The sequence below is a fragment of the Lycorma delicatula genome, chromosome 12, assembly GCF_047948215.1.
Source record: "Lycorma delicatula isolate Av1 chromosome 12, ASM4794821v1, whole genome shotgun sequence".
Taxonomy (NCBI): domain Eukaryota; kingdom Metazoa; phylum Arthropoda; class Insecta; order Hemiptera; family Fulgoridae; genus Lycorma; species Lycorma delicatula.
The window spans coordinates 16,566,580-16,583,472 of NC_134466.1; the positions used below are offsets into that span (position 1 = coordinate 16,566,580).

The 16,893-nt window shown below is 34.3% G+C and overlaps 1 protein-coding gene across 1 annotated transcript in view; it reads left to right on the forward strand.

Annotated features, from left to right (window-relative positions):
• The window catches only part of LOC142333136 (mediator of RNA polymerase II transcription subunit 12-like protein), a 138,272-nt gene that overhangs the window by 108,569 nt on the left and 12,810 nt on the right, over window positions 1-16,893 (forward strand). Inside the window, exons 33-34 of the mRNA XM_075380069.1 lie at window positions 4,024-4,245; window positions 9,072-9,279. Coding sequence (XP_075236184.1) covers window positions 4,024-4,245; window positions 9,072-9,279 — 430 coding nt within the window. The remainder of the gene's footprint in view (window positions 1-4,023; window positions 4,246-9,071; window positions 9,280-16,893) is intronic.

The window sequence follows — 16,893 nt, forward strand, 5'->3', positions numbered from 1 at the left end:
TAAGCTTATATTAGACATGTGAAATTTGATTTTGAAATTTTGTGTTACAAGTAGGACTACGTGAAATAAAAGAATTTGATTACAGGAATACATTTTTATTCAGAATAATGATTTTACATTCTTGATTGCTAGTTTATGAGTGTTGTTTGCTTCATTCAATATATCTTGATAAGATATATTGAATGGATGAATCATTGATTTCAATGATTCATCCTTCGTCTATCATGATGTGATCCTCTTCTGTAACCAGATGATATTTCCAAGAATGTTCCAAGTCAGTCTGCAACATTTTCTTTTCAGTTTATTACTGATGTCTTAAAATTGTTGTAAATCTTATTTTTATTTGGTCAAACACTTTTGATAGCTGTTTTGTTTGTATCCTTTTGCTTGTACTTGAATACTTCTTCCTTGTTGTGGGGATTCTTGAAAAGGGATTATTAACCACAGTCTTACTGCATATACCATTATTTCCTAAAAGACAAGCAATCAGCATTAATCATTTTCATTACCTCCAAATTCAACTATCACAGTAGCTGCCCTGGAAGAAAGCATAAATTCTTGTAATTACATCTGCTGTGTCACACGTTACAAGTATTTTGATGATAGTATATGGTTTGTGGTTTATGTTACCAAAGTTGGTCGGTTTTTTTTTTTTATGTGTACAATCAGCTGCTCTGATTGCACAAGGCATTTTGAGCAGCATATTCCATTTTTGTTCTGCTACATCAATTTTAGTGGCAGTTTGTGGTAAATGAATAGTCATGACCTTTCTCTGTTACCTTTTGCAGAACATAGCCAGCTGTTTTACAGATGGTTTTATGTACACCACAATATTCACTGACGCTATTTTGAAACCCTGAATCAGAAAGATTTTGGAGAAATATTTCCATCTTTGATAAGAATTTATCGCTCCTCCCCTTGCATCATTTATCTCAAACAGAAGTAAATAGGGAGTTTTTCCAGGTTGGTCTGAGGCAGCAATAAAAATTTGACATAATTACTATAAATAAAAAAAGGAAGTGGTTTACTCACTTTGTTTTAAATATTTAAGGACAGAAAAAATTCTTTATCTGTTAGGTATAGTAAATACTATGCAGGACAGTAAATACTCAGAAGTTGCAATAATTAAAATTTGTAATTTTTATTCACACAAAGCACAATTTACTGTTGCTTTGTGCACTGTACTACTGCTTTTTATTGTATGTGTGTGCTCAAATAAAAATTATTTACTGAAAAATGGATGAATAAAAGTAAATAATTTTTTTTTTAATTTCATCCATTGCTTGGATTTTAGTCAACATTTATTTTTATTTAATGAACAAGTTACTCCTTCTGTATTGTTTTGTAATTATTGTCTGTTTAGTTATTAATTACTATTACTGTTTGGTGAACAGTAGATCTTGCTCATTTTGTGACGAATTTTGAAGCTTATCATAAACCCTCATAAGTGTATTTGTTTAATTGTGAACTGAGAAAGGTATGATTGTGTACAATAATAAAAGAGGATGGATAATGTCAGAAAAAAAAGCTAGGCCTAGAAATGGAGTAAAATGTAAAAGGGTGAAATGTATTTTATACATTTTTATTGAGAGAAAAGGAATGTAATGTCATAAGTAGAGGAGAGACTACCTATTCAGTTTATAATACTGTTGGCTTAATGATGGAAACCTCTCTAAGAAAGATAGTAGCCACCGATTTGAAACAGAAAAGGATATTGGGGCCCAAAACACATCCTAAATGAACCAAAGAAGTCTGGAAAAATGTTATTTTTTTCAACAAGTTACATTTTTATGTTCAGGGGCAAAGTGTTCCATAAATTAGAAAAGCATCACATGAAAGTACATCACCGGCTCATATTCCACAATCAGTTAAACATCTCCACAAAAAAAAAATGTTTTGGGGTTGTTTCACATTTGAAACATTGTCCAGTAGATGAGTATTTTGAAAAGCAATGGATATATCAAGATTCTGAAGGAAAGAATTATGATACACCTTCAAAACAAATTCTCACAAGGTAATAGAGTGTTCCAACAAGATTTGGCACCACGCTGTATTACCAAAAAAGTTGAAAGATTTTTTGAAGAACAAAACAATAAAGTACTCCCTTGGCCAGGCAACTCCCCAAACTTAAATCCAATCGAAAATCTTTGGGCAGTAATAAAAAACAATTCAAAAATCAGTTATACCACAAAAATTGACCTCATTAGAGCAATAATATTGATATGGTTTCATGATGAGGAAATTAAAAAAATGTGTAGTACACTTGTTGAATCGATGCCAAATTGTGTACATGAAGTGATTAAGAATGAAGGAGGACATATTAATAACTAGATATTCACAAATTGTACAGGAATGATTTTTTTTCTAAATAAAGTTACTTGTTATTGTATAACATTTGTGTTCAGATGAATTAGCACGCTTTTATACTTCTGGTACGACTCATAAATTATTACATTTCTCAATTACTTGTCCTTGTCTTTATTTTAATGATAGAACTTACAGTTAATTGCAGTTATTCTCTTGTGTCAAAATTTCTGTTTTTCTTGTAAAGTATTCACCTTTCTTGCATTTTTTGGAAATTTTTTTATTATTTCCTTTTTTTCTGGTAAAATATAAAAACTTTATTACCTATCCTTAGCAACAACAACATGATAAGTTATAATAATAATAATGTCTTAGTTATCTTAGTAATTAATTAAAGAAAAAATAACAATTACGATGAATAAAATAATGTAAAAAAAGTGTAAATTGTTAATTGCATGCTGCATTATCTGTTGCAAAAGCACAGTAGCAGAAATGCTTTGCTAAAATATAATGTAAAGTATTATAATAGAGTAAGTTTTTAACCACCTCAGGAGAGGATGAGAAAATATATCTCTGTAACATTTTTTAATGAATCCCCACAGTGAAGATCTATTTGTGTTTGAAAATTCTATATTGATTACAAAATGTAGTTAGAATGAAATGATTAAGCAATAATAGAATGAACATTTGTCAGAAGCAAGAATGAGCTATAGTCAAGGATGGCAAAGTCAAATAATTTGTTTCAGTGGGATTCCAAGGATATATAAATATGCAGCAATAAATATTTCTTCATGTGATCACATATTATGATCACCATCATTATTATTATGTGATAAATTATTTATTTTTAGAAATAAAGAGTTCATTATGTCAGGGCAATAATACCATATTATTGCTGCCCTCCTAATAACAATATCTTCATTGCTACTCATGTCAATCACCTGTGATTTGTATGAACCATTAATTTTTGTCACATTTTTCAGAATAAAAGTTTGTCTTTCCCTGTAATACTTGATTTATGTAGAAGTGAAATTCTTTTGCGAGCTTTTAAATTAGTGAAATTAAACTCTCCAGTGAAAATTATTTTTTTAAATTTATTAATTTTTTTTAATATTATAATTTTATTGTTATATCTAAACATATTTTACGTCGATTACGTATTGCATCAGTCTTTTGTGATTATTTATTTATATTAATTTTGGCAGGAAGATCAACATAGATGAAATTTTTGATAACAGATTATGGTGTAATTTTTAACATAAAAAATAAGGTTTTAAGTAACAGTTTAGTTTCTTCAGTTTTAAGTCGCCTACACATGATGACTGTCTGTTGTACCATAGATTAAATAAGGATCAGACCTGATTTATTACATACGGATGTGTCTGCTAACATGACAAGATGTGTGTAGTATATTTCACTAGGTTCGATCCTTAGAAACTAATCTCTTAAACAGTGTAGTTATCAGTTTGTGGTCTGTCTTACTGATGAGACATTGAATTTTTATGTATAACTCTTTTCCTTTACTATTTTTCATTGCATTTAGAATTCTGAATATTAATTTCTTCAAAATGTTCTACTTTATTACATATTTTCATCGATAATTTTAGTTGTATTATTAAAATTATATTTTTCTGTTAATTATATTTTTATTTTTATGATAAGTTTTATTTGTCACTCTGATGTGGCGGGATTGTGATCAGTTTATAACCTGAGATGTAGTGTCCGTGTGTGTATTGCAACCAGATGAAGGGAGGTGGTGTAGTTGTCGGGCCGCCGGATACGCCGAACAGCGTCGAGCAAAGTCCTCGTGGAAGTAAACGTGGAGCAAAGGCTGGTACAGCGCAGAGACGAAAAAAACAAGCTAAACCTGGACCAGGTGGTATGACTCCGACTAGCCATACTATGGCTCCAGGACCCGCCGCTATGCATTCTCAAGTTCAGGTGATATAGATGCTGACATTTTGTTTTTGGTACTACATGGTGTATGTCTTATGCAGTCATAAAAGTATGTTTTTTTACATGTATGTTTTTGGGGTACAGTAATTCATTATGAAATATTACTAATGGTTTCACTGTGTATTATTAGTATTATTATATGTTACATCAAACTTATTTTGTTAATTTAATTGCTATTGTTATTATTAGTATTTTAAACATTAATTCATATACTTTGCAGTGTTTTCAAATTGTCTATTTAATTATAAAAATTATATTTCTAAGATAAACTAACTTAAATTATTAACACAATTTAGTTACTAACATCAAAGAGTCTGCAGTTTCATATCAGAGAATTTTTTAATTGAGCTGTGTATTTGTGTTGTAGTCTTATTTCTTTTATTGCCATCAGTTACTATGATCATTCGCCAATAAATATGCAAATGGGTGCAAGAAACTCACCCACCCAGTATTGTTTAACTTTAGTGATCTGCAAAAGCTGGTGTGTAAGTATAAACCACAACTTATTTCTGCATGAGTTTGGTAAATTGCCATTTTATCCTTTGTACCCTTCACTTTTACAAAATTCTTTTCCCCAAATCATTCCACGTGTTACAGAAAGCATCAAACTGTGACAAAATTTACTTCTATTTACGGTCTTGCTAAAACTAATTATTTTAACCTGTATTGATCGCTGTTGAAAATTATTGTTCAAGGTTTTACTTGTGGTATTGGGAAGATATATTAAAAATGAAGGTAAAGTGGATTCACAGTTCAAAAAAAAAGGGCATCAATATTGTGTCTGTCCATTTTGTTATTTTGCTCATAGAGATGTGGTCTTTTTTCAGATCCTAATTTTTTCAACCTTTTGACCAATGCACTTGTAAATTCACAATTTTGTAAGAATAGAGGATAATAATGTGCTCGTATGTTCATGATTTCAAATTTTGTTTTACCCATTAAATCATAGGGTGTTTTGTAACAGCAGGGATTTTCATTGTTATCTTTTATCAACAGATTTAATATCAATTTTTAATTATTTTGCTCATTTGTAGAAGCTTTATTTATTATTTATTTTATGAAACCGCATTTCACACTTTTTCTAATGAATTCTAGGACTGTATTACAAATAGTTAATCAGAATTTAATGAAATAGACATTTGGTTATGAAAGCGGTTTTTTATTATTTAAACACTTTTTAATTAAAAAATGCATTAAATTTGTTTTATAATTTTTTTTTATTTAAACTTTTCCATAAGTTAAAAATTATCTCCCGCAAGTCATTTGCTAATGAGTTCCTTAGACTGGGTAAGGAATTCCTTAGACTGGCTGGTCAAAGAGTTAAAAAATATATGCTTTTGTTCGTCTTATAAATTAGCTATTTTATGTATATTAAACAACAGCTTGTGGTGTATAAAAAAAGTATATGTTTATATATAGTGCATTATTATATATATAGTATGTCAATTATCCGTGTTAAGTATAAAGTTGTAATCAAATGCAGAACCAAGAAAAAATGAAGATGTAAAATTTATGTAAATCTTTATTTCAACAATTTTAGCTATGAAATTGTATATATTTTTTTTCATTTATTGGCTATAAAATAAAGCTGAGTAAAAAAAAAGCTTGACAAAAGTGAAGATAAGATAGAATCTCTCTTAACCTAACCGATTTAACTGGGACCTGTTGTTAGTCGTTAAAACATGCAAATTTGTTTTGTTCTTTTAACTCTTTATTTATACAAAAAGGATATAATTAAGGATATTATTTTAAGGGTAAAGTAAAGGCTTTTATTAGATATCAGTGTCAATAGCAGAATTTCTGGTTGTTAAAACCAGAAGTTCTTTTCTGTTGATATTTTTAATTTTTTTGGAAAAAGTTAGTTAATAACTGAACGCCCATTACCTTTTTTCCATCTTATTAAGCAGCTGTTGCTAGCCATTAATGGTAATAGTAATTGTTCCCATTGACTGTGCAGTTTAAAGGTAATACTTGCTATTTGGTTATTAAACCCCTAATTTTCTCTGATATTACCCATAAGTTTCTGTGTGGATTAGTCTAGCCAAACTGCACTATCTAAAAATTTCCAAATATGATTTCTTTAGCATACAACAGGAATGTAAAGAAATCTCAGCAGATACATTAAGAGGGTAATATAGTATAGGGTTTTGAATTTTGTTCAGTTATCCATCTCCTGTTTGCAGAAGAGGCTGCAGAGCCTTGCGATAGAAGCGTGGCAGCTGGAATGGGACACCATGACTAAGGGAAAATCCTTGTATAAGTTTATACAGGATTTGGGGGGACAGTATGTCTCGAGCTCGGTTTTAAGGCAACGGGTGCCCGGGTGCTCTCCAACCACGCTAACTTGAACCAATATCTGTTTTGGTTCCACCTGCAGCTAATGAGTTGTGTGTGTGCGGGAAGGTCCAGTCAAATGAACATCTGATGTCTGACTGCCCTGCTCTTAGGAGGGAGGGGGGCAGAGACTGAGCCACCCTGAAACTTGAGATCAAGGGAAAAATTGGCCACTCATAAGCAACGAGTCAATGTGGCAAGAGCCACATTGTTAGACCGTGTGGGAGTTCCTAGATATGGTTACTTTTTTCAACCGGCATCCGTACTTTTCTTAAGGAAAAGACACTTACTGCATTGCTGTGGGAAGCTATACCTGAGTATGGCTGTCCACCAGCCAATTATTATGGCTCCAAGCGCTATAAAATGATGGACAGGTACTTGCTGGCATTCAGTGACCTAGGTGTGGCAGTAAATTGATGCCTAGATGAAATAAATTTTATTATGGATATCATATATATTTTTAGTAGTTCACAGGGTGCGCCTACCCATTGTCCCATTTTAGCAAATATATAACAAGTGAGTGGTTGGGACATGTAAGCCGGTGGTATATGGCATTGCGCTTAGTTCGCTCATGCTGTTAGGTAAGCTCTAGGAGCTATGTTAAGATATTGGTCGCTAAACTGTTTGAGGGTCAGTTACTGTGGCACAGACATTCGGTCTTATGCTTTAGGGTAACTGAATGGGATGGTGGTGGGAGAAATGCCAAGCAAACCAATAGTATAGGGTTTTTTTTGTTTCCCCATACATCAACTGTTCTTTCTATAACTCCAAAATTGATCACAAATTTCTTCAATGATTTGCCTTTATTTAATCTCTCTAACGCCTCCCATTTCCTATGAAATAAAATCACCACATATTTATTTTTCTTGCTTAGTAGTTATTTTTTCACCTTAAGTACATTAAAAAAACTGATGCAGTATAAAGTTATACAAACGTTATTAAAGTGACACGAGACAAAATACTAATTGGATATCAGTATAAGATATTTCCTCTTAGATGGTGATAATTAAACTGAAAAGAATTAAAGGTACAAATACTTATAGATATTACATAAAAATGTGCCTATAGATTGCTGTAAAAAGGTAATAATAAAGGTATGAATGTTATGGTCATAGTTTAACTGTAATACAAGATGTGTGTGGGAAATACAAGCTGTGTTTTCAAAATTAATATTTCTCATTACATTTATGAACAAAATTGTTTTTTAATTAAATATACAAGTGAAAGATGAGAAATCTTATTTCATGTTATCATTAATATCGAGAGGTTCAGTAAAGCAGAAGTGGGTTAAAAGGAAGTCTGCGGTAAGTATTAAAAATCAAGGTAGATTCTGGGGAGAGTGTGCCTTTTAGTACTTTCTCTGCATATTTATATTTTTTCTTTCTAGAATAATGCTATTATGATATTTAAATTTATTTCCTTAATTTTTGTATTTCATTACAGTTTTGTTTATTATAATTCTCTTTTTTTGTAATGAAAAATTATAAGATAAATAGTAAAATTGAAATAAGCGTTGATACACTGTTAAGCGATTTAAAATGTGAAAGAAAACTATGAATTATTACATTAATAGTACTTTATATATTATAAAGTATTTGTTTGCAATTTTCATATGTAAGAAGTGCTATTGCAAATTAAGTTTTGCATCATCAGATATTTTATATGTATAAATCATTATTAATTATTACATATACACAAAAAAAATAAAACCCAATAATCGCATTTCTTATGTTTTCTTATCATTTCACAGTGTTATCTTTCTGTGTGAAAAATGAAGTATTACTAATAAATTTATAGCTGTATTCTAAGTTCTGAAAAATCAATTTTTTTACTTTGATTAACACCTACTGTGGTACTTTTTTTTTAATGCTTGTAATTTTTGTGCGTTCCCATTGCCTGGTATTTGCTAAGTGATAATGTGAATACTGGAGACACATAACTGGTGCTGTAGCCAGTGTGCTAGGAAAATATTTTGTTTTAACAAATTTTTAAAATTTACATTTTTATTAATTTTCTTTTAAAAGATAACTAAAAATAAAGGTTTATTTTACTTCAAACTCTAAAGAAGACTTTTACAAAAGTTACTTAAAAATATTTTAAACAGAGAAAATTGAAAAAGCTTTTTTAAATATACAAATATCTTGATGTTTATTTGGTATATGGAATCCAGCCTAAGATTGGGAGGAATAAGGTACCGTAATCATATTGTTAATGTGCTCATGACCTTGTTCCCATTTCTAATAAGAAAACTATAATAAAAAAATAATACAGTATATGTTTTTTCTATAAATTGACTTAAGTTAAATTTAATAAACTTGTTAGGGACTGGAGTAAGATTGTTATCATATCATATATTTGAAGGAAATTTTTCTGATAAAAAACTTTTATAACTTCATAGTTAATTATTTTTTATATTATTAAGGATATAAAAAATATTTATCACTTAAATTTGTGTTGTTATCTTTTAATTTTCAAAGATGAATCAGACTGGTGTCAATTATCCAAATCAAGGTAGTCAGCCAGGAATGTTCCAATGCCAGCCAGGTCCACCTCCTGGACCACCAAATCCAGCAGCTGCTGCAGCAGCAGCAATGGGAGCACAGTGGGGTGGTGGTGGTAACTACAATCAACAACCACAACAGCATCCGCCTGGAGGATATTACTCACAACAGTTACCTCCTGGAGGTATTATTTTGTTTTAAAAATATATTCATTATCAGTAGCAGCATTGCCATAATCTATATTCTTATCATTATAATCATGTTCTCTGTTATGTCGGTATTATCAGTAATTTTTGCTTTTGACTTTATGTACATGGTTCGTTAAACTGAAACTAACAGTTAGGTTTTTTAAATCAGTCATCTGTATATATTATATAATTATTCTACTGAAATTATAGGTTGTTAATAATTATGATATTTTATGTTCATGTATATTTGCAAGTAATACCGATCATTTCGATTGTATTTAAGAGTTTTTTTTCATTGATTAAAAACAGAAACACACTTGTTAATTTTTGCTGATTTACAAGTAATGTTGGAATTAAAGGCTGGAAAATTCAGTTTGTCTTTTAAATTACTTTATACTATAATTTTGCATATATATGCTATGTGCTTGTGAAACATCTGTTTAAACTTGTATGCTTTGATTTTGTTTGGCCGTTTGAAGCAATTAGTGATTGATTGTTGATTATCAATAATCAGTTTGAAGACGTAAGGTTTGATCTATTTTAAATAAGTTAATACAGTATCGGTTTTTAGTGTCATGAATTGAAATTGTTTTTGTTTGTGACTTACTTTACTTTTAGATAATAACAAATTCTTTTTTGGTGTTTTTTTAGTGGTCTTCTTTTAAAGTGGCCAAATTAGGTATATGCTTCTAAAAGAAAGATTTAACTCAATCTTTTTGATTCGCTTGATAATTACCTCAGCTTATTTTATTTTAGCTTCGAAGGATGAATTTTATATAGGTATTCAAAGAATTAAAAAATTACTGAAATTAAAAAAAAAAATTTACTATGTTTTATAATAAAGCTTTTCAATCAAGTCTTCAAATATTCTGTTTTTGATTTTATACTGTTGCTGTAACATTTATTTCACTACTGGGAACACTTCTGGAAGTTTTTAGATTCCCTTTGATTTATTGTTCTGTGCAAGGAAACAGAAAGGGTTACATGACAAAGAATAAATGAGTAGGGAGCATAGGTAAGAGAGAACCATAATGTGGTTTATTTGACAAAAACTGCTTCATACTTGAGATTACATATGCGGAGTGTTATGATGAAGGATGTGATCATCACTGCCCCACATATTTGGATGTTGTTTTCATGAAATCTTTTCATCATCTTCAAGTAAAATTGTTGATTTATCAGTTTGCCTAGGAGGAACAGATGTTTTTTTTATAAATGATCCCATTAACAAAATAAAGTAAACCAACATGGCCCTAATATTGGATTGAACCTTTCTTGGGTTTGGTGAATTCAGAATTTTCCATTGATTTGTTGAATTTTTTTTGTTTTTGGTTCTAATTTTTCATGTTTCATAATTTTTAGTAAGAAACTGTGAATTATTTCAAACTTGTTCCTTTAAATTGCGATAAATTTGCAAACTTTTTTTCTAACAGTTAACAGATTTAGCAGAAACTCATTTTGTTTTGAGATCTTCTGTACAAAACTTTTATTAATCCCTCAAAAATATTATCAGTGGCCCAACTGTGATATTTATTGCATGTTTTGCCAACTTTTTCAGAATTTTTAAATATCATCTGATTCAATGACCAGATTAAATCTTTTTACACTATTTTATAATTTTAAGTATTTGATATTAATTTAATGCTTGAAAGTAAGGAATAAATTGGTTGTTTATGGAAAGGTTGCATTAGACTTGACTATATACTGCTGTGTGTGCCACCTCTGCAACATATAGTGATAACCACATATAGTGTGTATGGCAAATCATCAAATCTCTAACTATGTAATTTTGAATAGAACATGATTTATGTTTTTTTTTCATATTTGATTGTGGAATAATTATGAGTATATACTCTAACCACTTGAACAAATTTGTGTAGATAAGTCTGCTTAGAATGACAATATTTGTTGATTAACATGGGAAGCAAAATATTGCTTCCCATTATTATTATTATTATTCTCATTCTCTTGGACAAGCCCAGTAAAAAGCATCCTGGCCGGCCCATAGGCAAGGCGCAGGAGCTATAACTATCGTTCTGACGTGCATTGTATATGGTAACATGAACTATTGAAAACTATGGGTAAAATGTATGAATGAAAGACAAAATACTAGATATAAAAATTTATGAACTGCCAGATGTTAACGGCCATTGTCCCCTGTCTGCAGCTCCATCTGATGACGATCAGGTGGCCCCTCAAGAACAGGCGTTATCTTATCGCTCGAGCTTGTGATGTACCGACGGACCAAGCGGCATGTATCCAGCAACACAGCCTTCTGCATTGGTTGGAACAGATTTGCTGGTGCTCCAACGGATCTTAATGAACCATGCAGAGAACGTGGAATCTCTCCCATTGCGCCCAAAACCACCGGGACCACCGTTACGCTCTCCTGGTCCCAAATCTCCCTGACTTGTTCTGCAAGATCCCTATACTTCACTAGTTTTTCCGTGTACTTCTTCACTATGTTGGTGGACAATGGGATTGTGACATCAATCAGGAAGGTGATTTTTTCCTGCTTCTTGGTCAGAACGATGTCTGACCTATTATGCTCCACTGTCCTGTCCATCAGAACAGTACGATCGTAGTACAGTTTATACTGATCGTCCTCTAATACAGGCTGAGGAGCATACTTAAAATACGGGACTGAAACGGAGAGGAGACCCAGGTTCAAAGCGAGTCTCTGATGAAGTATCTTCGCCACGTTGTTATGTCGGACTGTATATTCCCTTGGAGCTAAAAACTGACACCCGCTAATGACATGTTCGATGGACTCATTGGTCGATCCACAAAGACGGCACAGGTCAATGGTTACAGCAGGATCCTTGACGACATGCTTTCTGTAGCTGAGTGTGCTGATGACCCTATCCTGTATAGCAAATACATGGCCCTCCGTCTCAGCAAACAACTCGGCATACTCCAGCCAGGCCACAGACGCATCTCGATCAACCGCTTCATCCATAAGCGCCGCATAGTAGCTCCCATGCAACTCCCTCGAACGCCACCTATCCATCACACTGATCTCGGAGAAGGTATCCTCAAGGGGCTGAAATTTCTCATCACTGAGGCGCAGTGGGGTTAGATTACTGTCACTTTTTACTATAACCCTGTGGAGCAAGCTGGATTGGCTTTTCTCTAGGAAGTATTTCCGGAGATTCAGCAGTTGTTTTGCATGAACCTTCCGCAAATCCACAACGCCTCTTCCTCCTCTATTCCTGGACAGGTGAAACCACTCGACGGAGCTGAGCGGGTGATGGGAGCGGTGTCGCGTGAACGATACACGAATCATTCAATTAAGCCCTTCAAGGTCTGTCCGCGTCCAATTTATCACGCCAAAGCTATAGGAAATCAACGAAACGGCAAATATGTTAATGGCCTTTACCTTATTAGAACCACTCAACTGGGAACTCATGACGGCTCTTACTCTACTCTTGAAGCCAGATGTAAGGGCCTCTTTCGCTAGACTATGGCTAATTCCAATATCCTGCAGGAAACCAAGGTACTTACTTATATGTCTCACCACGCTGCATTGCATTCATGAGTGCAGGAGCATCTATCTGCGGCACTTCACACGCCTCAGTCTGCTACCATTTTCCTCTCTTCATAGCATTGACCCTACACTTGTCAAGACCAAAACTCATGCATATGTCGACACTGAACCTCTTGACTAATTTGACAAGTTGCCGGATCCCTTTTTCAGTGCCAGAAATAAGCTTAATATCATCCATATACATGAGGTGGCTAAAACTGTACTGCCCAAGAGCAAAACCCTTCTTGGACTTCTGTAAGATGGAAGACAGAGGGTTCAACGCTAAGCAAAACCATAGAGCGCTCAAGGAATCGCCCTGAAAAATGCCTCGGTTGATCTGTGTTACTCCGACCTTAACGGGGTTCTTATCTGGAATAGTCAACAAAAGATTTGTGCACCACTTACCCATAACGACACTTAGGCACTCAACGACAACGGGATCGACTTTGTAGAGACGTAAGACCTCTATCAACCAGGAGTGCGGAACCGAGTCAAAGGCCTTTCTGTAGTCTATATAACCAGTATATAAGCTCCCCCGAGTCTTCTTTGCCGTTACAGAGATAACACTATCAATCACTAGCTGCTCTTTGCAGCCCCTACTACCCTGACGACAACCTTTTTGCTCCTCAGCTAAGATCTGATGCCTCTCAAGATGCTTATTGATTTTGGCAGTGAGAACAGAAGTAAAAAGCTTATATATTGTGGGGAGACAGGTAATAGGTCTGTACTTGGACGGATCTGCCTTCGCACTAGAAGATTTCGGGATCAGATAGGTCATTCCCTGGGTGAAAAAGGTCGGCATTAGACTTGCATCTCGCAAGATGGCAGAGTAAAATTCTGCAAGACGTCTGTGAACAGAAGAAAAGCGCTTGTACCAAAAGTTATGCACTCCATCAATCCCAGGCGCCCTCCAATTATGGATTTTCCTAATTGCCTCCTGTACATCTTCTAGAGTGATTAAATTATCTACCATTGTCTGGACCTATCAACTCGTTTTCGCTCCTCACGAATCCACCTTGCCCCACTGTTATGCTGTGAGGAACACGACCAAAGCGGGCCCCAATGACCCAAGACCTCCTCACTAGTAGGGGACGCGTTCGCCTGAGGTTGTTGCTGAGGTGAAACCTGCAACCGCTTATACAGCTCCTTTTGATTGGTACGGAACAAGTGAGCTTGTTCCCGGGACATGTTACTCTGCCGATACCGCCGCAGCCGACATGACAGTACCATCAATCATTGCTTTAACAAATCCAGGACTTCATGGCCGGTGGTGTTTTCCGGGTTCTCATATGTTCGGATTATCGACTCCGCCGCCGATCGGATCCTTCCACTGGGGTTAGCAGATGTTAAGAAACTGGACAAACGACCAATCTCTTTTCTCAGCTTATCAACTTTCCTACACAGTCTCTCCTCCCAAGGTGGACGCTGGGGACTCTTACGCATTGCAGGAGCAACGATTCGCTGGCCATTCGCTTTGACTGCCGTAATCGCACCGATGTACACTAACTCATGGAGCTCAGTTATGGAGGGTACTAATCTTACTTTTTCTTCAAGAATTTCATTAATACGGCTCACTGTGTTCCTCGTTCCGCCATTAACCCTCAGCCTTGGTATATGCTGTCTGGCTGACGGATCCATACCACCATACAGCATCTCGTTCTCAGCAAATTGATCGGAGAGGGGATTGTCGGCTCTTATCGTTTCTTCTACAGTACTTTCATCTGAAGATGGGCTGGACAACAACCCTAACTCCCTAGAAACATCAGCTCGGATTAACGCCACCACATCCGCAGGAACCCTATTAGACTTAAAAAGGGATCTGCGCTGATCCAGGATGTTTTGGACAGACTTACATCGTAGCTCAGGGAACTTCTCAACCATCGCTTGGTGCAGCGGAACACTATACGGTTTCATGTCCGATTCCATTTTTGTTATAGTTAGGTAGGTACGGTAAAGGAAGGCATTATGTTCATCTGTCCATTTAAACCGCTTCCTACCCCGGGGTTCTACAGCACTGGGTGACTTGTGGTACCTCCAGGCCTTGTGGTACCATTAGGTGAGGCGCCGCCACTCGCTCCAGCACTCCTCACCCCAGACTGAAGATCACGACGGCTCCGAAGGGTGTCAGCCCGCAACACCCTACCGCCCCGGCATTTATTCACATCATTGTACTCCATTAATTTTCAAAACAAATGGTAACAGGATAAGCTCCTGCGGACAAGGCTCCGACACCTCTAGAAACGGCCGTCCCTAACATGGGAAACTGACGCCGACCAAACGCCGCCCAATCTGGAACAGACGTGTTGGATTTAAAGTACCTGTTATGGTCCGCGGGTGGGCCTTTGAAGAACACCACCTACCCTGTATATCTACAAGGCCTTCCTCTATCCACCACCTTGAGGACGCGCCCAGTAGGGGGACAGGATCCCCCCTGGGTTATTATTATTATTATTATTATTGTTATGCAACTCTGACTTCATTAACTCACTGGAGTGGAAATTTTGCTTTTATTTCGGCACTAATGGATGGGTTGGTAATGCTTAATCTGTAGCAATAACAGGAACACAGCACTCAAGTAATTTTTTTCTGCTTTGACTGTCAGTGGCAGATGCGCTATTAAAAGAGTATCATGTGTTTTTACACAGTCGCAACATACATTTTTTCTTCAAAAGTATTTTAAGTGCAATAATTTTAAAAAAGTGTTAGGAAAATTTTGCTGTAGCTTTTCCTTGATCAAGGGTACCCAGTAATTCTACAGTTTCATGCATAGTTGTTCATTTTAGAAAAACTGGTAGTGTATATGAGCGAAAACAGTCCAGTTGGCCAACAGCTTTAAATAATGATTCTTTAAAATGATATCCTTTGAACCATCACCTCGAAAATCAATAAGAAAGCTTTCTCAGCAGATTGGATTGTCATATATGGAGTGTCTGCAAATCCACAAAGAGATTAAAATTACTTCTACCTTATTCATGACTTGGAGGAATTGCTAGAACCTGGTCACAGAAAAATTTAATTATGGCAAATAGTTAGATCCTGTATCACACTTTCTTTAATGATGTAGGCAGGGGTTTCATCTAAGCAGCTATGTACACAGTCAGAACAGTCAATATTGGAATGCAGAGAACCCTCATGTTTTCTACAAGAGTACAGTATATTCAGAAAGATTGGAGTTTGGTGCACAGTTTCTTGAAAGAGAGTAGGTTCAATATTTTTTATGGAAAAATTAACATGTGAATGCTACCAGCAGATTTTAACTGACTTCACAGCACTACTAGAAAAAAATGAACATGATTTCTGTTTGCATCGAGATGATGCAGCCTATTTAGCAAATAAAATTTATTTTAATTGAATCCACCAGCAAATTTTTTATATCTTCTGTTACTTTATTAAGAAAGATGATGTCTTGTTTATCATCAATGCAGTTCTTATACTAATACATTTAAACATAGGATGTTGGCTAAAGAGCTGTAAGTATTGCATAGTGCTAACATGACTTATTTTATTAAGTTTGAATCTAAAATTTGAACATGTTTGAAATCCATAATTTTTCATAACATTACAATATCAAATCACAGATGTGAGATCGGTGTAATGTATTAATATTTCTTTTTAAATCTTAAAAGCTCTAATATTTGTGTGGCAATAACAATAGAGATGCCGATATACAATGTGGTTGCATATTATTAAAATATGAGTTTGTTTTTTTTTATCAACTCTTACCAGTGTCTTTTCACAACCAATACTGAAAGCATGACTGTTTACTGAATAAACAGTGGTCTACAGTTAAATGTAAATTGTAGTGAAATATTGATTTTAATAAATACAATGGATAGTTATGTAACTTATACAGTTCCTTCTACAAGTGACAGCAGCTAAACATTACACACTGTTAGTTTTATAAGCAAGTGTAATATGTATTAGGGTATACAGTTCTTACTAAAACAACTAAACACAATAGGCAAGAGAAATACATAAGCAGAATTTTTACAATGGATTGTGTTCAAAATTCTGACAGCAGTAATGACTCTGATTGTGAAAATAGTAACAAGATCTGAATTTCTGATTAAAAATCTCAAAGTAT